Source organism: Frieseomelitta varia, unplaced genomic scaffold (assembly GCF_011392965.1).
Source record: "Frieseomelitta varia isolate USP_RPSP 00005682 unplaced genomic scaffold, Fvar_1.2 scaffold_428, whole genome shotgun sequence".
In the NCBI taxonomy this organism is placed as follows: domain Eukaryota; kingdom Metazoa; phylum Arthropoda; class Insecta; order Hymenoptera; family Apidae; genus Frieseomelitta; species Frieseomelitta varia.
In genome coordinates this window covers 62,379-87,728 of record NW_025110177.1, presented here as the reverse complement: position 1 = coordinate 87,728, position 25,350 = coordinate 62,379, and the positions used below count along the sequence as shown (strand labels likewise).

Sequence of the window (25,350 nt, the reverse complement as noted above, 5' to 3'; positions counted from 1 at the left end):
AGAATCGGAATTATGTGGCCTGAAATGTTGGTGTATTAATCGAATGAAGCTCAAGCAGAATCAAAAACATGCGAATCAACGTGTTCAGGTGGAGATCAAGTAGAATTGGAAGTGTGTGATCTGACATGCTAGCGTGTTAATGAAGTAGAAACAGAAATACGCAATCTGGTATGACGACATGTTAAGAAAGTGAAAATCAAGTAGAAATAGAAGTGCGATTGGACATAACGTTATATTAATGAAATTGAAATTTGTAATCTAGTGGCTTCGCGATTATAAATGAATGAAACTGTTTGAGATAGTTTTGGATGGAATCTGAAATTAGGAATTAAATTATTGATCTGACACTTGAATAAGAATTGCATTTAAATAATTGGGGGAATAATATAAAATTCCAGGAGATGCTCGTTATGCGTGTTTACATAGTAATCTTTGTTATATATCTACATAGGGAAATGTTATAATAACACAAATTATACATTTCTAGAATATCATTTTACGAAACCTATCAATTATACATTTCTAGAATATCATTTTACGAAACTCTGTAATAAAATCGCTAGAAAATCAGGAAAACATGCGCGTATAAAGTCAATGAACAAATATTCAATACACGAACCTTATAAACTCTACAAAAAAAAAAAAAAAAAAAAAAAAAAAAAATCAGAGACCAGAACTATCTCATTTTTCACTAAAAGAAACTCGAACAAACACGGTGGATCTTTCTGCCGATTTTCTCAAGTCGATTTCGAGTTAAAGGCAAATAACTCGACGTTGTAGCACGCCCCCTCTGATCCGCGAAGCAGTGAAAGCTAGGTGTGGAACAAGAGACGCGTGACAAATCGTAGAATCGGGTCGATCAATGTACGAGCTGCGTAAGTGCTCGGTGGCTCGAAATTGCACGATCGTGTCCTACCTCTTGGTACCTTGGTCCGTGTCCACGCGTGTAAATCGCGCGTGTAGGTGCAGGCAAGCGTGGCTGTGTCGCCGTGTATCGTGCTGTCCAGTGATTAATCCCCTCGCACACGGCCATAATTCGCCCCTGAATCGGCTGGTGAACCCGCCCGGAACCCGAACCGACCGGATTAAATAAGAGCTTTTCAATACTGGCTTCTGGTCTTATCTATCCCCGATTCCGGGGACAGTTATTAGCCCTGACATAAATTGATGTATACAGCGTCCTCGCTGGCTCAACTGGTTTTGCCAATCGTCGTACTTTTCACGCTGGATTTCCCTGCACGGTGTCTCTTGTTCTTCTTCTTTTTTGTCTCTTTGTCTGCGGTTATTATTATTGCGTTTCACTGCGAGCAGGAAATATGAACAGGCGAAGGCTCAATATATATATATATATATATCGTGCGTTGGTTTTTGTCGCTGACACTTTAGTTGGCATTCTATGCTTTGAAAGAGTTTAGATTTAATTTTCGTATCTTTTAGCTTCTTTCATTATTTTGGAGATTTACTTCGTAATAATTTAGAATTTGTAGTATCTACTAATTTTTTGAAGTTTTGATTGCAGTTTAACAATTTGATAAAATATTTCATAGATCTGGAAAGAGTTTTGTCTACATATAGTTTAGAATAAATTTTCAAACGGAATTCTAGTAAAATTAATTTCCTTGAAAAATCCAAGATCATAGTTTGATGCTTGTTAAAAAAAAAAAAAGATCCAAGATCACCAAGATCACAGTACCATATTCATTAAAAAAAAAAAAGAAGAAGAAGAAGAACTGAGATTAAAAAAAAATACAACAGTTTTGTCTATAATAAGAAAAAGAGTTTTGTCTATATATAGTTTAGAATAAATATTCAAACGGAATTCTAGTGAAATTAAATTCCTTAAAAAATCCAAGATCACAGTTTGATGCTTGTTAAAAAAAAAAAAAAAGATCCAAGATCACCAAGATCACAGTACCATATTCATTAAAAAAAAGAAGAAGAAGAAGAACTGAGATTAAAAGAAAATACAGCAGTTTTGTCTATAATAAGAAAAAGAGTTTTGTCTATATATAGTTTAGAATAAATTTTCAAACGGAATTCTAGTGAAATTAATTTCCTTGAAAAATCCAAGGTCACAGTTTGATGCTTGCTAAAAAAAAAAAAGATCCAAGATCACCAAGATGACAGTACCATACTCATTAAAAAAAAAAAAAAAAAGAAGAAGAAGAACTGAGATTAAAAGAAAATACAGCAGTGTCTCATTAAACATAACACGTTTCCGCGAAACTCAACGTGCAACGTGACGCGTGTATGTATATACGTGATTTGTCGGCTGATACGTTTGCAAGAACGCAAGACTTTACCCTGAAAAGACATTTCAACCGCGACTATGCGATAGCTTGGCACCAGTGGCGCATTGTGGCGCACATCATAGACAAAAGCCGGATTATTTTTCACGGTTGCAAAGGAAGCGTGCAGTGGTATTGTGGACGGGACAGCGGTAACAGGAACTAGTAACAATGGTTGTACTTTTTGCCTTCGTTCTTCGTGTTACACTGGTTTGACTGGACTTCTGGAAGCTCGCGAGCTCGTACGCGAGATGAAGAATGGCCGTGGACGAGATACAGCTGTCGCATTAAGCAAATTTACGTAACTTCGTCGTTTGTCTCTTTCTCTTATTTTTCAACGACGATTTTTATAAAATACTCGAGCGTTGAGCAATTAATTGATTCGTTCTCCCTATTTCTAATATTTTCTAATGTTCGTAATATGCCAAGATAGCGTTGATTTTTTTCATTTTTACAATATTATAAAGATATTTCTTTAATAAATATTCTTTAACAAATATTTCAAATATTTTTACAATATTATAAAGATATTTACAGGTAAAAAAAAAATGTTTTAGTTACTATCGTTTAATCATGAAGATCGTCTGGAAAAAATATAATAATTTCCTAAATTTTATGTCGCTTTACAGAGAGTATTTTGATATGATAAAAAGAATCTGTTCGTTCAAAATGAAACTATTTAATAGAGTCTCGAATCTTGTAAACAAATTTTTACATTAATTATTCTTTAAATGAATGATTTAAAAATTTCTAACTCGTGGATAGTCCACTGCTGATAGATAGATATAAAACAACTGACTAAGTTTATCGTTCGATCATCTTCTACGCGAAATTCATGAACTCGTCGATGACTTTCAAATTTCGTCAGCGTGGCTAACGAAAATGGAGCATGGCCGCAACGATGCTCGCCGAGGAAGACCGAGACCACACTCGACGTGATTTTATAAATTCGTTCGTGAAGATGCAAACAGCGTAATCCATGGAGAACGAACCGCCCCAACCCCATTAAACCACGTTAACGAGTCCCTTGGGCGACGATGTACAGCTATTAAATTTCGTTTCATAAGCAAACCAGCCTCTTTAACGAACGTTTTAACCTTCTTATTAGCCTTTCACCGTGAGGCTGGCGATTTTGAAATTAATTTCTTGCTCTCGATCTCTTGGGAAATTTCTAATTTCGACTTATTTCGTCGTTAAAATTAATAATTTAAAATAGTCGGAAAAAGGAAATGGAAGAATTTATTATTAATTGACACCTATTAATTGTAAAGCGAAGGAAAAATTATGGCGTTGCGCGAAATGTTGTCTCTTTGATTTTTCAAACTGTTCTCCCATTACGAAGTAAAAGAACTATTTGTCGATAATTCTGTAGCAAATTAAACGTATGATTCATGGTATAATTCTAATGTAAATTCAAGGAAACAGAAAAATTAAGATTATAAGTATAATCTTAAAAAGTTAAGATTTAAGTGTAATTAAATTGAAAGAAATTTCTAATGCTACAGCGAGTGTGAGACACTTTCAAATTATGCTCCGTCATTAGTGACCGTGTTGCATAATTTTAAAGTAAATTTACATTGATTTCAATATCAATTAGGTAATCAATATTATCATCAATAAATGTCTCTCGTTTCAAAATTACGTGAACATGAAATATTTCTAGAGTTAACGAGCTTAGACCCAACGAGCTTAGATATCTAGACTGTTAAAATACATTCTCGAGGGATAAATTCTTCGACAAAATTTGACAGAGGATCGCTTATTTCGATCCAGCAGCAATTTGTTCGCTCGAGCTGCACGGCTATTTAATTATAGGATGAACATTTTGGCGGGCAATTTAATTTCGCAAATGATCCGTCCACGATTAATATTCATAATTTGCGCACGTTGGATAACTGGTTATACAATATACATTACATAACGATACACAGTCGTGCAGTATGAGAAAGAAAGAGAGAGAGAGAGAGAGAGAGAGAGAGAGAGAGAGAACGAACAAGATCTAGAAGTGAAAGGGAGGCATTAGAACGGCACTAGCGTTGTGCAGGGCTGACAGAAACAGGCTTTTGCCGAGTTAATTCGAAATAGGTGGCACAGGAAGACGAGATTCGGCATGGGTTTCAACGGTTCTGCTTAATCGACGCAAAAAATCCAGCAGGACCTCCCACTAGAAGAAGCAGGCGTGAAATTTGTGAAATTATTTCGCTGCTCTGCCCACCTACGTGGCCATTGTGATCTCTCACTAAATAGACGGCTATCTCTGAAAATTGATATCTTCGCCGTGAATTCGTCCTCTATATTTTCTTTTTTTTTTTCATTTGCTTCCTGCACTCGTGGAACCTTTTCGATTCTGCTCGACTCGAACTTTTACGTTTGAAATTGTACATTTTATTTAACTACGACGTATATGCGTCAACGATCAAGTTTTTTTCAAAATTTTGGATAATAATGCAAATCAGAATTCGTAACATTTATGTACATTGTAACTCATTGTCGAACGAAAAGTGACTGATTTTATAAAAACTTTTATCGTGAGATCTGCAAGATTTAATTGAATACAATCCTCCTGCGAAGTAATGAATAGAATCGCAGAATGATGAATATCTTATTAAAAGAAGAAAAAAATTGGAATGTAGAAAACAGAAATCAAAAATGTGACGACAATTCTATATCATCTAGGTATTGTTATACTTTTGCGGAAATGAAATTCATTGTGAAAAATTTCTGCCACTACATGTCTAATATTGATCTTTGATTACTGCAATGATTAGATAGACTCAGGCTGATGTGAAGATGACAGAAAAAACGGAACTGAGAGGCAGGTGGACGAAACGTCGTAGGATTAAGTCCGTCGATCGATTTGTCACCTGATTTCTCTTTGCGGAGCTGAGTCACTGGCCTTTTTTTGCTCGCTTCACGGTGAATCGAAAGCAGCTGGGATTACCTAGATATAGAAATCTTTGTTCTCCTACGGAGATCGAGCTCCCGCCGTCAGATCTTTGTGGACGAAAATCAATTAATTAACTCGAGAAAAAAAACTTGACCAACATTCTCAGATTCCTTGGACTCGAAAGAAAAAGAAAAGCTATCGGAGCGATACTCCGAGAGACTTCCTTTTTTTTTTTCAATTTTCCTCGAGAGACTGCAATTTTCTTCAATTTTCAACACCAAAAGTCTCTTTAATAATTAATTGATAAAATTGTATTCTGTATTACAGCGCTCTGAAGTTCACGTTGCAAAATATATGTTTTTGAAAGAAACGTATAATATTAGAGTAATGTGACGGTAAAAGCGATAGTTGTAAAATTTCATGATTCACACTAAATGACTCGAATCATACCGATATATCACGATCAGTCATATTACAATAAACTGTTTGAAATGAAACTTATTTTATTATTTCATTTTTGCATGAAAGTTATTTACACCGATCCAAGGTAAAGTCACTTACACCACTCAAAAATCGTAGAGTACTTTTTATTATTTCTAACATTCAATATATATATCATAAATAATACAATTTTTAAATTGTACGTGTATTTTATAATTAAAATATGTTGATATTTGAACCGATGCTTTAAAGATTGCCTGTTAAAATAAAATATTATCAAATTCTTTCCTTTTTCTTTTAAAATAAACACATGTCCTAGATTTTTGAGCAGGGGCGCGCGTAATAATGATAATTTCTCATACCGAAGCCTTTCAATTATCATACCAGAAAGTACGAACAGATCCACGAACAGACACGAAAATCTCTCGCCTCTCTGTCCAAAAACCGAACGAGACGAAATATCGAAAATATCTTCCTTGTACCATCGATCACGATCTTATCAGCGACACTCTCGTTGAAACTCTCTCAGGATGACGCTCCTCTCTCAGAATATCCTCTCTCTCTCTCTCTCTCTCTCTCTCTCTCTCATCCAACACGATCACACTCGATAAATACTTCACGCACTGAAAGGTACAAAAAGACGAGCGAGCGAGAGAGAAGAAACGAGGCCGAAAAGACTCTTGCCGTGAGGGACTCTTTATTCTCGTATCAGCAACGGGGAACGATGGAAACGACGTGGTCTATTATGAGCCGATCGTGTGAGACACAATGATCAATGCCAATCGGAGCTGTGCGGAGAGCCGCTGAATGGAGACGCGGGATTATGGCACCGGCGAGGACCACCGAAGATCGACAGGGCCGATTACGTCCGCGAGATGACTTTAAGCCTCCTTTAAACGCTGCCATTCTTTCCCTGCTCTTTGCCGGCTTGACCCCGTCGATCGAGGTACCCCGTGCGCCCGTGATTTTTTCGTTTCCCTTCCTCCTTTCTTCACCTCGTCGGAGCTGCTTGCTTGCTGGCTTGCTTTCTTTCTTTGTTTAAACTCTGCTCCTCGCGAGCAGCACGAACCGACGAATCCGGATTGGGTCCCGGAAGTTCAGTTCTCTCTCGAGGATCGTGGCAGGTTTCTTTTTTGTTTTTCTTCTTTTTTTTTCTTTCTTTCTTTCTTTCGTGGATGACTCGAGTTGTCGGGTTATTTCCTCCCTTTTAGGGAGAGTTTTTTTTTTCCTCCCCTTAAAACGAAAGATCTAAAAAGCGTCAGAAGCTTGATTAAAAAACGTAATCATAAACCAATCGAAAATTATAAAACAGGAAGTTGGGATACTGAATTTTTCACGTATATTCGGATCAAGAGAGATATCTCAGATCATATATACTAACCAAAGTTGCAAGCCAAAGTTAACAAAACATATATATAAAATATTAGTAATGTATGTAATGTATATAATATTAGTAAATATATTATATATATAATGTATATATAATATTATATATATAAAATATTAGGTAGGTTAAGGTGTTGCAAGCTAGACATTAAACGTTACTTTTAGGGATAAGCACTCGTTATATTGTTAAAGACCAGAAGTCATCCAAAGCTATGGATTAATTTCAATTAAAAAAAAAAAATAAATATTACCGGAAACCGAGAATTCTAAAATGCAAAATCAAGAAAACACCGAGCCCTCTTCAATCTTCGACGAACCTTCGTCCACCAAACCGTTAAAACGGAAAGGAGTCATTTCCGAGTCGTAGCGTAGGTAACCCTTCAAACGAAACCCCGGACAGATCTCTGAGTGAGCGAGCGCGTCCCCCATGGCGATCATGTCGTAGGAGAATCTTCGACACGCGAATGTGGGATGAATGGAAATACGGGTACTTGAGTAAGCTTAAATTACATTTCATTCATGCAGGAAAAGCAGACACGCGGGAGTCGGCCTTCCGGCTCGGCGTTGCGCACGTAGAAAGAGCCCCGGAGTGTGCTCCTGCGTAATAATGGCCGGACCATAATGTGTATTATCCCGACATCCTGCGGCGTCTCCTTTCGCGTGCAGGCTTTTCCTAGGCTCGGACGTTGCGACAGCCGACGATAATCGGACGACGATGTTTTCGCGTTTTCCCAGCGGACACTCTCGCGCATCCTTCGAGTCGGACAGTTGCGCAAAGCCGAGTTGGGAACAGTTGGAAATTACCGTCAGGTCGAAATTTCCTCGACATTCCCGATGACTCTATCGAGGAAAATACTTGAAATGTGAAAAATTGCACGTGGAACGTCGTTCGAAAGATAAGTCTTTCAAAATTTAACTGGAACTGTCAACGTAGTCAGAATAACCAGTTTGCAGTTTTTTTTTTTTTTTTTTTATTAAAAATTTCTAAAACAACTTGTATAAATTAAAACAATATATCTTTTGGAGATATTTTTCAAGTATACAAATAAAAGCTTATGTTTTATAATTCTGTTGTGTGAAATTTTATGCTTCAGTCGTTGATAATTCTTGTGTGAATGACAGTGAGTAGTGTTGTCCAGAAATTTGGTGCACGTGAAAATTCTAGAAGTAATTATTAGAGAGAAGAAATTATGTAAGTGAATATTGGAGGAGTGAGAAGAAAGGGAAATGTTACAAGATACAACTATGATAAATAGATTTTTTTTTTTTTTTGTAATAGTATTCTCTTGTATACATATGCACTTAAATTATGGCTGATTATATTTAAAGATACAAGTTCTAAATTATAATATTCCTATCTGTTAAAAAAACAAATGAGGTGAAAGTATTTTTTTATGATTGTCCTTCGAATTTTACAAGTGGTAATTATTTTTTAGTAGAAGGATGGTACTTGTTCAGAGACTTTCTATACCTGTAATCAATTTTACAGAATTGCTAGAGGAATCGACAATTTACAACAAGTATTAATACAACCAATAAAGCGAAGCTGGTATGTTCTATATAATAAGTCTTTGAAGAAATTGATTAAATTTGAGACTGACAAGAAATTCTTATCTATGTTCTTACGTGGGAAACTTCTTTTCTTGAGAAGAGTGAATTTTCCCAAACACTCCAAACGTTGTTCAAAAAGAAATTTTCGAGTTAGAACGATTCGATGTCTGTAATATTATTATATCACGGCGTCAACAGCGAAACGAGTAAACGAGAGGTTTACGCAGCGGTTTCGGGTTATACAGTCCAAAGTATATTGTCGGTGAAAGTGGACGTCCTTTGCGAAACACGAATTCTGGAAACCACTGTGGACTTTAATCGCGAGCCATCGAGCCGCCGTTTCAATGAGGGAGTATGGCATACAGGGGACAGGAAGGGGGTAAAAATCGGTGAAGAGGAATCATGGCTGGATGCACTCCCTCCCTATGTTCACGCACTTTTACCGCCGGCTAGCATCGGCGCTGGTTCTGGCGTTTTTCAAGGGGGAACCGACGCGTCGACCTGTTGAGCCCCTCGGCTGTCCTAACCGAGAAAAGTCTGACTGAGCCTGACTCGCTCGAAACAGTACTAAATCTTCGATCTGTATTATTCTTTGTTTCGTAGTTCGATAGAAGAAAATGACACGTGACAGAGAAAGTTTAAGTTACAATTTTTTTTCTACGATTAATATAAAATTGACGTTGGTTGAACTACCGGTCATGAATGCAGGTGTTAATTATAATTAAACTAGTAATAACAAAAATAAGTAAATATACGAAGTAAAAGCGAATAAATATTTACTAATTGCAAAACCACAAAGTACGGGATTGGAAATTCTAGTATTTTCGATCGACTTGATTCGAGTAAAATTATTTTTTATCGAATTACTCGAAATTCTACTACTACAAAAGTTGTTTCCACGTGTAGAATTCTCTCTTTTAATTTTAGTTTCCATTCAGAATTTTGTAATTGCTGCATCCAAAAGTGAGTTAATTATATGATTATTTTTAACAACAAAATAATATACAATATTATTTTTAGTATAATAAATCAAATTAATTATAAAATTAATACAAATTAATTAGAGATTAATTAAAGTAATTAAATATATAATTATTATATTGTTATTATTATATTTTTATGCGACAATTAAATTAATTATAATTTTTAACGATAAAAATAATATTCTCACATAAAATGTCTAATTTATAGCGAAATTTCAACAAAAACGCGCTCCGAGCTCCTCTGCACTGCATCGGCGCTTTCACGTAGCTGCAATTTTCCCCTCCATGATGAATCAACGTGAAAATCAAAGTAAACCGCGAAACAATATACTTTCGTACGTCACGTTGCTCCACTTTCCCTTCTGTCTTTTCCTTTTAATGACACTCATCGGGATCGTTCGTAATAATCGGTCCCGGCAACCAGCGAGAAATTACAATTTACATCATACGACTACAAACTACGAAACACGAACCACCAACGTGGCTGCCAAGTATAAAAAGAGAAAATCGAATGTCACACGACCGGCAGTTTTGACCGATCGAACGTTCAAGAATGGCGAAGCTCGCGACGATCGCCACGATCGTTCTTGCAGCTTGTTGCGCGCCGCGATCCAGCGGGATCGATCCACGTGGATCGATCGAGGACAGGCTAACGGCACCAGGTGAAATATTCTTTTGTTCGACGAGATTCTTTCTTGAGAAAAAAAACTTCTTTTCTTTCCTTCTTGTCCTCTTATTTTTGGAACATCGGTAATTTTTTTGGCAAGGTTGAACGTTTTGGGAAATGTTCTTTCAGCGTTAAAGATGGACGAAATATTTTTTATGCCATATATGAAACGAGTTTCGCTAATCCGAAGAATTTGCTTCTATTATTTTTTTTTTTTTTTTTCTTTTTGGAATGTTTATAATGTTGAAAAGATTGAACTCGAGTTTGTTCGACAGAAGCATCTCTTACTTTGTCAGAGTTGTAAAATTTTCTTTTTAAATCGTGGAATTCTATTGAAACAATGATTCAAAGACAAGCAAGTAAAACCTGGCAAAATTTGTTGACCAAATCTTGTCGAAATTAATTTATTCGAAATGACGCATCTTCTGACAGCGATACGACGCGAATAAAGAACGAACTTTTTAAGCAACGAGTCAATAAAGTAACTTGAAAGGAATAAAATGCAAAGATCGAAGATCATTTCGACGAATTTGAAAAATGTACGACATAGAAAAGATTGATAAAGGAACATTTCTTCATTGACCTTTATCTTGCAAATATCAGAAGCTTTTTGTTGTTGTTGCAGTTACAGCAGACGAGGCCATCAGAGAGATTTTCCATGTTATCTCGACGGAGACGTCGAGCGAGAAGGACGACGAACAATTGGTGAAGCTGATCAAAGAAGAAATCATAAGAACCGCGTATCGTGTGAAAACGCCATCAGGTTCGATCGAAGCTGCTGCCAGAAGAGCGCAAAGATTGGTCACAGAATTGACAGCCGCCTACACCACCGCCATTTACAAGTCGAAATCCTCCGAGGAGGCGAAAGTGAATTTTGCTAGGTTCCGGAACACCGTGCAGAAAATCGTTGACTTTATAAAGAATGGCCAATTTGTCGTCTAAATGCGATTTTCTGTTATATTTAAGATTGTTAGAATGATAAACGTCAAGTTGTGTAATAAAGTTGACCAAAAATGACGAGTAAAACGTTTAAAAACGACAAAGTAGAAAGAATGAAAATGGAAAGAATAATTCGTTTCAAGAATTTCGATTGATCCTTAAATATAGGTTCCAAATCTTAAAACGATTAATTGCAGAATGATTGTCAAATAGAAATTTTGATCAAGTTAAACTTAAAAATACTAAGCTGGATGCTTTCGAAGAATCGTGCAAACATGGATCTCGTTTCTTAATTTATCACTTGGAAGATTTAAAGAATAATAAAATTTCAGAAGAATGGTCTATAATGGACAGTTTTAATCATTTTCTTACACCAAGCATCTCCATGTATCAAATCAGTTTCTAAATAAACCGATCAAACAGAAGATAAAATTGTCAATTTTCAGTCCACAAAAATATCTTTACACCATCCAGCACAAGTGTACAAGTGTACAACTGTACATTACAGAAATCAAATTTCCATCAATCGAATCAGATTCCAAAAATCCTGTTATAGTTCTTTCTCCGATAAGCCCAAAGCTTTCAGAAATTTTCGAAACAAGGACCATTTTGTCGATTTAATGAAACCTGGGATGATAATTAGAAGAATATCTCCAATCCTCAATTCGCACAAAGACATTCAAAATGGCGTTCTCTCCTGAGAATCCAACAATCTGCACCACGATCACATAGAAACCATAGAAAAAACCTTCTTGCACGTATCAATCATCGAAGACGTTCCTCCGAATCTATCGGGAGCATCGAACACGTGCCACGAGTACTTCTACTCCGGTAATAGATCGTAACGAGATACACAGTCCTCCATCTTTTTCTTTTTCCTTTTTTTTTTTTTTTTTCTCCTTCATTTCAGTCCGTTCGACGACGACGACGACGTTGCCTGGATTTACACGCGTATGTACACGCGCGTATGGCAACGAAAATTATTCCGGCTGACGTATGAGTCAGGGCAGACGATCCATTGTAAAAGCGGCATGGGCTCATAATCTGGCGAGGTAGGATCTCCAGGCCGAGCTGACCGGAACTGCGCCTATGCTCTCTCGCCGGAAGTGCCGCTGCCACATGTAGTAATATAAATTATAATGCCCTTACGGTTTTTCCTTTCGCGGATTTGCATTTAAAACACCGGAATGGCATTGTGTCGTCGGGATCGGCGCGAGCGATTTTCATGGAAATAAGAAAACCGCCGGGGGCCAAACCTCTACGTCGTTTCCTACCACTCTTTTCACTCCTCTCGTGTACCACCAACGTGCTGGTGGTGTTTTTCCTTCTCCTCTTCACGGAGAGATAAAATGGTAGTCCTTTTATACATTTCGCTCTGTTTCAGCCTCTAGATTATTTTATACTTTAGTTTTATTTCCTTTTGATTTTTAGGGATTAACTTTTGTCAATCTTTGTTGAGCTCTTTCTCAGTTTTCTTGTTGAGCGTTGCATATATTAATTGTGATTATTATGTATCTGCTAATTTTATATATATATATGTATTTTTATATTATTGATTGATTGATGTTTACACAATACGCAATTTTTCAACTGACGATGATCGATCGCACTAATTATCACGTTGCTTCCTTTTTATTATGGAAGGAATTTAATCATCTTCTTAAACTGAAACATTTGCGTATTATTCTTTAATCTCTTCAGAAGAGAATTCACTCAGCTAATAATAATAAATGTAGCTTGAAAAAAGGAACCAATAGAAATGCTACGAGATCGATTTTTCTCTTCAAAAAAGAAAAAAAAGACAAAAAAACAAAAGAAGAAAAACAAGATGAGAGATAAAATGGCAGGATGGCACACGAGCGCGATTTCCATCGAATCGTGCCAAGGCTAATCGGAGATGAAATCTGGAAACGGCTCGCTTTCACCGGCTCGGACAATGGCCACCTGAAACTTTTCTAATTCGTTTCGCGTTTCCTTTTCTCTCCTCTTATCTGTCTCTTCTTTTTTATTTTTATTTTTTTTTTTTCTTCTTCTTCCTTCCTCGTCTTTTTATCTTCTGCAAGATAAAAGCTAGCGAGCTAGTGTGCGTGAGATATAGAGGAGTTTCCTCAATTAATTAACCGGCATGCTAATCGCGAAAACGCGCAACTGGCTAATTAGAAATTGTTTATTAACAATTGTTTATCGCGAGTCGACGATGGTGATCGTCGATTGTGCACGTTGGGTTTTCCAACGTCCGACACGTTAGCGAGGGTTCTTAGGATCTGCAGATGGAAATCTCCTCTTGCAAAGCGTAGTTTTCGCCCGACGGTTCCATGTTCTTCAAGGATTGTGTACTTGAAAGTATTGATCCTCGCGAGTTGATTATGAAAAATTGTGTGCGGAGGGATCGATTATAAGGAAGTGATTATGACATATGTGTATATATGTACATACATCATAGGCATTAGATTTCTAGTGTCTTTTTTTTTTGCTGATACTTTTAGAATACTTGGTCTTTCGAATGGTTCGCTTCTCATTAGATCAGTCACGATATAATGAACGCTATTGAACAAACATTAATTAAATAAATAAATGATAAATGTTCGTATAAGTGGATATTAGTTTTCCTAAAAAAAGAAGAAATTATTTTCTTTGATTCTAGTAGGTTTTAGTAGATCTCGAAGGGATTAAAGGATAAATTAACAAAAAGGTGTTGATCATAAAACTTTCTCTTCTACAAAAAAGAATATATATATATATATATATATATATATATATATATATATATATATATCTTATTAATTAAGTATATATCTTAATTAAGACAAAACTTATCCCGAAAAATAAAACTAACAAAACAGTATATAATCACTGCTCTTAGTCACTACTCTAACAATTGAAATTCGCCAAAAAATACAAGATAAAACCAACTTCGCCATAAACTACCCCTTCATCCTCTACAAAAAAAAAAAAAAAAAAAATGTATGAAAGGAACAATGTTACAACTGCAATATTTGGTTCAGAGAGATCTCTCTCGCGGCCATAAAGCCGATCTTCCGTTTCCGGCGAACACCGAGGCCATTGCCGCGATTTTTCCATCGCGGGGCATGCTTGACCGGGGTCAGGTCCCTCGGTTCTATCGGGGAGTTACGCGGCTGGACGTTTCTAAGGCCGTGTGCAACGCCGTTCATGACTTAACACGGTGCTTGGGTTCGGCGCTGTGCTTTGGCGGTTTAGCCTGCCGGGACAATGCCGCATTGTTTCATCGTCGTAGCTATCTAGTCGGCACGGTAGCGGGCACCGAACGATGTTTATTATCCTCTTGCGCAACAAAACAAAATGCCCCCGGTGTTATATTATCCTCCGGTTCGTGGTCGAATCAGTTTCCCATATAAAATCCCACGTAAGACGCCCGCGGACTCCCGTCGTAACTTCCAGCTGGCCACGACGTCAGCCAGCCAGCCAGCAGCCTTTGCTCCCTTCAGGGTGTCCTTGGTGCTCGTCCAGCGCCAAATAGCTTCGGAACGGAATTACTTGGAAAATCCGGCTACGTTGTCCTTCTCGATCGTTGTCCCTCATCTCTTGCCTCAGGGAGTGAACAATTGAAAATTTACTCACGATCACGTTGAACGGGACGACGACGACGATTTCGAGGGTAATTTTCATCTTCATGTTGTAAGATTAATTTTTACAACGCAATCTTTTTCCAATCCCAGCGTTAATAGATATAGTAACTTGACAACATTCGTATATTCTTGGATTCAATGTAAACGGTGATCAATTACGAAAATTTTGTGTTTCTCGCGATCGAAAATTATTTACGATATAAGAAATCCCGATACCCTGAATGTTGCACGTGACACCGTTTACATTCTGCAGCTTTTCATTTCCCGAATCCTCCGTCAAGCCACTGAAAAACTAAAAGTTGAGTAAACAAACAATCGCTTCGACAAGTTCCAAATAAAGATCTCCAATCAACATCGATAGGATGAATTTGTTCGTTAGAGAAACGAGGCGGTTGTGCACCAATCGGAGCAAAAAGGAGGTGAAACTAAGCCCGGCGCACGGTGAAACTGCGTTTAGCCACGACACCGAAAGAAGCGGGAGCAGCGGCATTCCGCAGGGCATAACTTAAGCGAGCCCTGAGCTCACGAAGAGAAGAGACGGGTCACGACGCCATGTGTGCGGCCTACCAACCACACCCACCACCTATTTATTTATGTCTACCTCACGGCTTTTTGTTCGTACCATCGGCCAGAGCTTTCATTGCGCCGTGAACAACGCGGCGAACAATCGAGCAGAGCCGCCTGCCCTACCGGAAAAATCCCCCGTCCCGAAGGAATCCTTCTCCTCCTCCTCCCAGTCCTACTCCAGAGCCGGCCAGTTTCGAATTATTTGTAAAGCGGCGCATAGAACGCTCTTCTTCCTTTCCTGGAGAACTGCTGCACGCGAACGTGCTCTGGGTTTCGAGAGGAACGACACACACACACACATCGTGAACCTCGCGTCGACTTCTACTTGGTGGAAAAAAAGCTCGTCGTGGGAATTATGGGGATGGAATTGGGATTACATCGAGGTGCCAGAGAATTGTGCGGATAATCTTGCAATCGGTAACAGAGATAATGTTCATGACAAGAGAATAGAAAAGGTTTAGATAAAGGCGGATAAAGACGAACGCATTTATCAATTTATCGCACGCACATACGTTTCCAAGGTAATTTTAAACATTTTAGTTTTACTAGTAGATTTTTCTAGACTTCGAGAATGAACTATAAAAAATCTGACGGAAAGACAATTTCTTTGAAACATGAGAGATGTCACAATTTTGTCACTTTTCAAACGAAAGATTAGACATTAATTGCCTTCGTCATCAGAAACTGTGTATAATATTATACAGCGAGCAACGAAAGTATCCGAATGGCATGATAGAAAATAATTGATTATACAAAAATTGTATAATAAAATTGCAATTTATTAAACCAAATTGTTTTTATACTATTCTATAAAACAATTGCTAAATATATGCAAAGTTGGAGAAAAATTTGTTTCAATAAATTGCAATTTTATTATACAATTTTTGTATAATCAATTATTTTCTATCATGTCGTTCGAATACTTTCGTTGCTCACTGTATATATATATATATATATATATATTTTTTTTTTTTTCTCTCTCACTGATAACGATACAATTTCAAAACAACTGTTACAATTCGTGCATCACCAGGGATGTTCCGCGGTGAGCGATGCTTAAAACTTATCTGGGGTATTAGTCTTAATTAAGATCGTTCAAGAGAGAGGTTTCTCACGAAGATAAGGGTAAAACGAATATTCTGGATCCAGATCACCCGCGTGCTATCAAAGGGAATATTTCCGCGTTCACGACTTCCGCGTCTCTGGCTATAAAAGGAGGGTCTTATCTGGTCGACATCGTCCTCACGATTCCGACGGACGCGACGCGATGCATTTTTACGGTTTCTTTTGAGAAGGCAGCGACTGGGGACGCTCGAAATTACGATTATCTGTCAGAAAGAAAGGGTCACGAATTTTTGGCGTACGAATGTTCTCGATCGAGTATTACGGAAATAATAGGAAATCGGTTGCTCGAATCAATTCTCTTCAATTGAAAATTATTTGCATCTGACAGATATTCAAAGTGAATCTCGACGAGATCTATCCTGAGGCAATTCAGATCTGTGATATTGTAGAAAAAGTTTAGTTCAGGCTAATGAGTTGAAAAAGAATTCGTCCTGTTGTTGTATGTTAATGAATATTGCGAAACTCTGAACTTGTTGTCAGATTGCGAATGTTTGTAGGCTTACAGAAAATTTGAGTATGACAAAAAACATTCAAAAACCGTACAGAAGAATGTTCAATAAAATATTCAAAGTAAGGTAGGATTGTTTGAGTCGCGAAAGCTTCGAATTTTGAAAAGTCAAGTCCTGAACTTTGTACAAAATAATCAAATCTATTAATATAAGAATTTATCATTATAATTTATGATCATAATATCATTATCTCGACAAAAATTATAATCATCGAGTTGTTAAGTATCATGTATATTTCACTGTTTATAAGGCCACCAATAACAAATGAACTTGCCTTATTCAATCTACAAGACAAGTTCTATACTTTTAACTACATAAAAATATAAATTTTTTTTAATATAAGTACACAAAGATATAGATAAATAAATTAATTAAATGAAGATGTAAATTTCCACAAATATTCGCATATATCCGTTCATCGCGTACTAAACGAAACTGTGTAAAGTGGCTGATGAGAGAAATTTTCGTTATTACCGACCAGAATTCGTTCTCAAAGTCGAGACAAGGAGAGAAAGAGAGAGAAAGAGAGAGAGAGAGTGGAAAGAAACGCTTGCCAAAGGCGAGGCAAAGCTTGCTAATATTCGACGGAGCAACGGTACAACCAGCCAGCGGTTATATTATAAATTAGAGTCGAATGGAAGATTCGCTTCACAAACTTCGTGAATAATTTATGCGAGGCGTATGTTGGTGGATAGAGTATTGAGTAACGTTGAAAACATCGACATATCGAAGATCCTCGTGGAACCTCCTCTTGGATTATTGCAGCCAACTCGTGTTCCATGCCTGTGTGTTCAATTGACATTCATCGAGCGTTCAATTTACACCTATCTACCGTTTCAAAAATATCATACAATTCCGTTGAATGCAACGTTGTAGAGAAGGACGTGTTAAAATGAAAGATTAACATAGAGATTGAAAATCGAAGAATCTCTTCGGTTTATTTAGTAAGCTTTAACCTTCCATGTTTGGAAAGTTAGTAGATTGAATATAGCAGTTTACGCGTGATACTTCGTGTGTTTTACTTTAAGAATTATCGGTAAAAGAGTTTTAACATTATTATGACCTGTGATCTATGTTGGTGTACTATGCCATTTACGAACAGTCCCGTAGGATTAAAATCAAACAAGAAAGACTCTTGGGCGAATCTAATAAGCATAAGCGTATCATAACGAAAAACAGACGTAAAGGCAAAGTAATTTTCTTTAAGTTAGATATTTCTTAAAAAATTATAAACTTGCACAAACACTTTTGCATTTTGGAACGCAAATATTCCAACAAATACTTCTTCAGTGTTTACGTTTCTAAACTATCGGATCCACGTTTCAATCGAAATGAAAATACCAGAGTGGTTCGACTAAATAGCATGCGACTGGTGCGAAATCATCCATGGATAAAATATTAGACGCTAATCCAGAACGAAACCGATGTCTGCCATCGTTTTCAACATCTACGTGGCTCGTATCAGAGACAGGTAGAACCTGCTCGCGAGATGCTCCTGATTTTATGGTTCGGTTGGAACGCGACGGTTGCCACAGCGTTGCGAATGTTGGAGCTTTTAGACACTTTGCGCGTTATTAACGGTTTGCCGCGAATCACGAGTCGTGCTATATTTGTGTGTATATGTGTGCATGGAACGGCTGCCTCTAACGGTAAACGGCCGAGCAAATCCTAAGGTGGACGATAATTAAACGCCGTATATCGTCTCGGGTCAGCCGCGTTTCCCTCAATCCATCCTCGGCTGGATTAACAAGCAATGTCCACCACGCGACACTCCAACGCCTCTGGCGGCCTCTTAAAATTCATATCTTGTCTAATCGAGTCAGCTCTCGTGCCAATTTGCTTGCCACTTAATGGCACAATACAATAAAAATAAGGATTTGTTGCATTTACTTACACAGTACAACTGTGTAATGAACGATGTACCTTCACGCGCCGATCTTTACTTTTATGAATAGGAAAAAATTGAGATAGAGAAGTTAGATTGAAAAATTGGAGATTTTAGAAAATTTGGATATTTTTCAATATATTTTTATAAGCGAACGAATCTTCAATCTTCGATCAAAATTAAAAATCTAATATTCCGTTACTAGCTATCATAAACGTATTATTATATAAACACTTAAGTATATATATATACAGATAAATCAAAGAGATTTGATTCACGGAGAGGAATTTGACGTAGATTTCCAGTGTAACATGTTTGCGTTCAATTTTTGATAACAACATTCCCGAAGCAACTAATAATAAGTACACGGTTAATGTTCGGTGGTCAGAAAATAAATTAACAATTTGGGACAAGAGGATGGCACAAACAGTTACTTAGAAAACACAGTGTTCGCGATATCGTCATCGTTCTTCTACTTTTCAATCTGTGAAATCGAGCGAACATTCGAAAAGTTTCCCGATCGGCGACGCAACGATTCGATTAAACGCCATTAACAACAACGATTAAAAAAGAACGAGAGCAAACAGGCAGGGGAAGACTCGCGCGATTTAACAAGCGGTGTGGCTCGCGCTCGCGCGCGCGTCCAGCCTCAACCCCCCGAGTACACAATCTCCGTCAATTTATCTACCGCGGCGCATTTAATTCCCCAATTACGGGAAACTTTCATTGCACATGATAATTGCGATCCCGCTTGCTAATTAAACCCCATTAATCTCTTATTACGGAGCTGCCGTTGAATCATCCCCGTTTTACACAACGAACCGGACGAGGAAGAGAACGATAGACAAGAGAGAAGACAGAAGGAGGGGAGGGAGAGGAGAGAGGGGAAAAGGGGGTACGGCTATAAATTAATAAAAGAATCACGTTCTTATCTGGTTTTCTTGAACGGCCGACAACCGAGAGCCGAGCGTGTATTCGTTTTGAAACCTTCAAACCGGAACAATGGCCTGACTGGATGGATAATAAAAGAAGAGGACGAAGAAGAAGAAGAAGAAAAAAAGAAGAAGAAGAAGAACGATTGAGGAGGACAGAGGAGGTAGTCGAGAGAAGGAAGATGGCGGAAGGAAAGGGAAAAAGGAAAGAAACTAACTGAAACTGCCTATGGTAACGTGACAGGCTGTGCTAAGGTGGATGCAACACCGTACATGGTCAGTTTTCTTCTTTCTCGTTTCTTTCTTTTTTTCTTTTTTTTTTTTTTTTGTTTTATTACACTCGTCGTTCTCTCTCCTTCTTTCTTCTTCTTTTTTTTTCTTTTTTTCTTCCTTTGCCCCTTCTTTTCTAGCTATCGTGCTCGCGTCCTTATATCGCGACGAAGGAGGCGGCAGCGCTTTTTAAATAACTATAATGAGGGCAATTATCGTGTGCGCCGGCAAGCAGAGTGTGACGACTCGTTGTTACACATTATGGCACGGAGGATGATCGCTCGAGCTAGATGAAGGAACGGCACGAGGAACGGGGGAAAAAGGGTAGCGGCCATCGTGAGGAGTAGGGGATGTTCCGAACAGAGAGAGAGAGAGAGAGAGAGAGAGAGAAACGTGGAAAAAGCTTCGTGAAAGAAATTGGAAATGACTCCTTGCAGAAGGTTTTTGAGATTGCTATACAATTATGATCAATGAACTGACGATTAAATGGATTGTAACAGACTTTTAGTGGCTAAGAGAAATATTTGCACGCGACCTTATTTTTCAATGAAACATTCTTTCCTTCGAAAGATGCTTCATTTCTTTTTTATAATAATTTTTGTAGCTACGTGATAATGATAAATGATAATAGACAGTGAAAGCGTACTATATGAAAATATCTGATCTTAATTAAATAATAGAAACTTCTCGTCTTCTTCCAACAAATACTATGTTTACACACAACAGCTATAAAAAGTATCATTTACGTATTCATCACTTTCGTAAATTACTGTTAGAGTGGACAAAATGCTGTTTCGTATTGTTACCCCCTCGAAATTTGTAACTCCCATTCATTTCTTATTTGAACTACTTTTTGTACAACACTTAATTTACGAGTAATTTGCATTTATAGATTAAAACCGGTCATCCTGTATAAGTAGTCATAAATATAACGATGTGCAAACACTTTTTGTAACCACTGTATGTAGATATAGCATTTGTCGGAAGAAGAAGAAGAAACAGACTACGAGTAGAGAAACGTCGTGAAAACATTAGCAAGTAGAATAAGACGGGAGATCACCGTCCTACTAACGACGTGAGTAAACCAAAGTCAATGTTCATAATAACTTAGGGGTTGATTTTTAATCCTTCCATTATATACACTGTTACAGTATTTTTTTCTCGCTTTCGACAAATAACTATATACATCCACAATAAAAAAATCCACGTGAGAAAACCACGTTTTTTTTTTTTTTAATTACAACGCAACAGTTCAAATCAACGTTATTGGAGTGGAGTTTGAAGCGAAAGGTACAGAAAAATATAAAACATCAACCACGGAAGAAATTCAGAAAAGTATATCGAACAAAACGAAACGAAAAAGTTAAAGATCAGCGTTTTCTGATTCGACGACAAAGAATTAAAAAATAAATATACATATATACATAAAAGTGGAACATCAACCACGGAAGAAATTCACAAAGGAAAATCGAACAAAACGAAACGAAAAAGTTAAAGATCAGCGTTTTCTGATTCGATGACAAAGAATTAAAAAAAAAATATATATATATATATATATATATATATATATATATATATATATATATATATATATATATAGAAGGAGTGGAACAAAAAATAAACGAAGTTCAGATAGAGAAGAGAGGAGGAAGCGACGAGATAGAGGAGAAGGGAAGAGACGCATCAGAAGAGAGAGGAGAGACAGGCAGCGCGTGGCAGCAGGCCTCTCCCCCTGTCGACCCTCTCCTCCTCCCGGTATAACTAATGCCTCGATCCGTGCAACCACCTCCGCCAGTTGAGGCCTTAACTACTTTCTTATTCGCTCGTTTCAGGCCAGCCTTACAGGCTCGTGCATAATGCCACACAACGCTCCTTACGCATGCTGAACGACCAACACACGCTCCTCTCCCTCCGCTTCACCACCTCGTACCATCATCCTCCATCGTCGCCGTCCTCCTCCACCTCTTCATCGTGCGCTACTCGTCCACCTCCGCCTCCCCGGAACACTATACCCCAGAGAGGAACTGCGGGTCAGAGACTGCGAGGCATATTCGACGCAGACTCGTGGCTCGTGCCTAGATCCATTGGCGTCTGACTCTACTGAATATTCTACTTCGGCTGGTGCGGTGGCTTACTCTACTTGCGACTCTAATGGACTTGGGATATGAATTCCTGTTTGGATATATTTGGATAGCAATATTTTTGTACAAGCAGTTTGAGACGTTATATCATATTGTTTAAGAAGTTGTATGGAGATAATTATGTAGGTAGATATATATATAATGTCTGATTTATTGATTGAGATCGAGTTAGAATGACTGGAATTTTATCATCAGGTAATAAAGTGTTGATTGTGAATGAATATAGTTCTTTTTGTAAATGTACACTGTAAATGTACATCGAGTTGAGAATTTTCTTTCGCTTTGATCATCAGACATTTCGTACGTTACAAGCTAATATTATACAAAGTCTAAATTCTGTCAGCTGAAATATTCCATTCGTTACATTGAATTGTCAATACGCGATATATTAACATCGGAAAAAGTTTTCTAAACAGCATCACAAAGAGTAAGCAGCGAAACATTATGCAACAATCGTCACAGTAAAGAAACTTGAGGACTCGAAATTTTAATCGTCCCCCCTCCGATCATCCCCAAAATTGAAAATCTCCGACAAAGATCGAAGAAAGATGGGAAAAGAATAATTTCGAAAATTGGAAAGAGAAACAAGCGCAAGCTTGAAGTAGTAAAAGTAAGTAATCTTGAAGGCCAGGAGACTTTCAATCATCCCCGATGTCAAAAGTCTCCAATCTCGAAGAGAATGACAGAAGAAAAACGAAGAGGAGAAGACGAATTTTAGAAGAACGAAGAAAGACTTGAGGAGAGGACTCAAGAAACGGGAAAGGATCTACGAAGAGATTCGTTGGCTTTAGTCGGGCGACGCCGATGCGCTAATATAACAAGAAACGTGGCGGCTGTTGCGCCGAGCGTACGGGAGCGAAGTAGCCTCGCTTATGGTCCGGTGGTGCTCGAGGAGCATAACAGCTCGCGGAGCATAACGCCACGAGCCATCATATCCTCCTTCCAGAAACCCTCTCCGGAGGTGTTCCACCTCTGCCTCCTCCTCGTCTACCCCTCGTCCACGATGAAATCGGTGCTCCCCACGATCGTCCTCAGAGAGCACGAGTCCTCCTGGCGAGTGTACGCGTCACGCGTGTCCGTAGCCGCGTGGGGATGCACGCTCTAGGAAGTGGAAGAGACGCATGCAAACCTGGCCGAGACTCCGACCAATCAAACAGGTGATTTTTGGAATAGGTTTCGATGTTTTCCAAAGATCGTTGGATATTGTTGCAATGATTTTGATTGTCACAGTGTATACTAAATCTTGAATTTGCAAATTGCCTCGATGAATGTGGATAGTTTGGAAACTCGTCAGATTATCTACAGATAGACAGAAAATAGAAATTTCAGTTTGAAACCGAGAACAACAAATCTTCGAAAGTTTGAATACTTAATCTTCAAAGAAGGTTCTATATAAATCTACCCCTGTCCCATGAAAAATTACTTGAAACGGTAGTAATAACCGTTTCTCGTAACAACCTCTTAACGCTTACATTCGTCAGAACGTGGGTAGAAACGTCCAGTCTATGTAAGACCGCGATATTCGCAGGCAGACTCGATCCATCCGTGTAATACTTGGCCATAATATTTCACACTCCAACGTATGAATAAACTGTTTCGCCAGCATTGTCCCTCGTATATTACTCATAAATTCAAGAAATGCTCTTGGCACCGATAGCCTAAAAAATAGCCGAAGAATGGAAATTCCTGAATGGCGCTGAAGAAGAAAAGAAATTCGAGCGAGGAAAGCGAGGACGTAGTATTCCCGGAACGCGGGCGAATCGAAGGGAGCAGGAAGGAGAGAAGAGAAAGAACAGTGGAGCGCATGCACATACACATACGCACACGCACACACATACACATCGTGCTTATACGTCGCGTGTTGCATGTGTACATCGGAGAACGTTGGAGCGCGTGCATGCACCATACACGTATGTACACACACACGTACACACGTGTAAGCACGTATGCGTTTATGCACGGCGTATCGTCGGCTTCCGCGAACTAGATCGGCCGAGCAGATATTAGGAGCGCGTCTGCCCCGTTACCATTGCGGCAAGTGCTGGTCATTGTCCACCCGGCGGGCACAGGAAGTCCACGCCGACTGCGACCACTCTGCACACAGACGAGAGAACGAGATTTTTCGGTAGGATACCTCGCGGAGAAACTACGACACGAGGTGCAAGATCATCGCGCGTAGCTTTTACGAAAGCTTGCACGTATCCTTACTAATGGAGGGTGGTGCAAGTATTTTTTTTTTTTTTTTTTGTTTTTTATCTGGAGACAAGGGTTCGCGAATAACTGAAGGACGTTAATGTGCGAAGTTTCAAAGATTCTCCGTTCTCGTCCGAGGGATTTAGGTGGACAAAGTTTTGTTCGAGGGTTGGGTAAGTTAATTCCTTGGTTAAAGGACGAGTTTAAATTAATTGGAAAAATAGATGGTGTTTAAATGTTTCATCTAAAATATATGGCAGGAACACGAGGTTGAGAATTAATGTAGATGGAAAGTCTAGGTTATTTAAATTCATTGAAAAAAATACAAAGAATGAATATTTTAAACGTAAAATTCACTAAGATCACTAAAGAATGCTGAAGCTACAAAATTAAAAATTATAAAGATATAAAATTGAGATATTTCATCAAGTGAGTGAGAAACACATTGACTGGGAAATTGATACAGGATGTTACAATGAGTATCTAACATAAACTTTGGAAAAATAACATAAAATAAAAAAATAACTATAGAAACAACAAGAAGATTTCTAAAAACCAAAAAATAAAGTATAATATATCAAATCAGTACAGAGCTCAAGTTAACAGTTATATTTTAAACCAATAAAAATTCTACATTATCCAGAAGAAAATAATTTCAATCTGGACATTCAACAAACAATAAGGATGGAAAGCTGTCATTCTTTTTCAACTAATTTTCCGTTTTCCTTCCTCTCTAACAGAATTTACGGTGTTGCTGCTGCGACAAATAATCGTTGTCCGTCACTGGCAGGAAGCTGACGAAGAGTTGGTTGGCCAGCGAGAGATTTTCGGTACGATAATCGTAGGGAAACTCCGGACGCCCATTGTGACAATGGCCTCCCGAGGCAGCGCGATAATTACACCGGTAATAACCCGGTAAATAGAAAGAAACGCTCGGTATTTTCTTTTCTGATGCGAACTGTCGGACGTTACTGACCA

General features: G+C 38.1%; 1 protein-coding gene across 2 annotated transcripts in view; it reads left to right on the top strand.

Moving 5' to 3' along the window:
* Nucleotides 1-11,489, top strand: part of LOC122531959 — an 89,927-nt gene extending 78,438 nt beyond the window's left edge. The window contains exons 1-2 of one of the 2 annotated variants that reach the window (XM_043660328.1): nucleotides 9,778-10,198; nucleotides 10,829-11,489. In XM_043660328.1, the coding sequence (XP_043516263.1) occupies nucleotides 10,090-10,198; nucleotides 10,829-11,145 (426 nt within the window). In that variant the 5' untranslated portion in view covers nucleotides 9,778-10,089 and the 3' untranslated portion in view covers nucleotides 11,146-11,489. Of the gene's footprint in view, nucleotides 1-9,777; nucleotides 10,199-10,828 lie in introns of those variants that run through there. The other variant, XR_006307426.1, reaches the window with a different exon arrangement.
* Nucleotides 11,490-25,350: the final 13,861 nt, after the last annotated feature.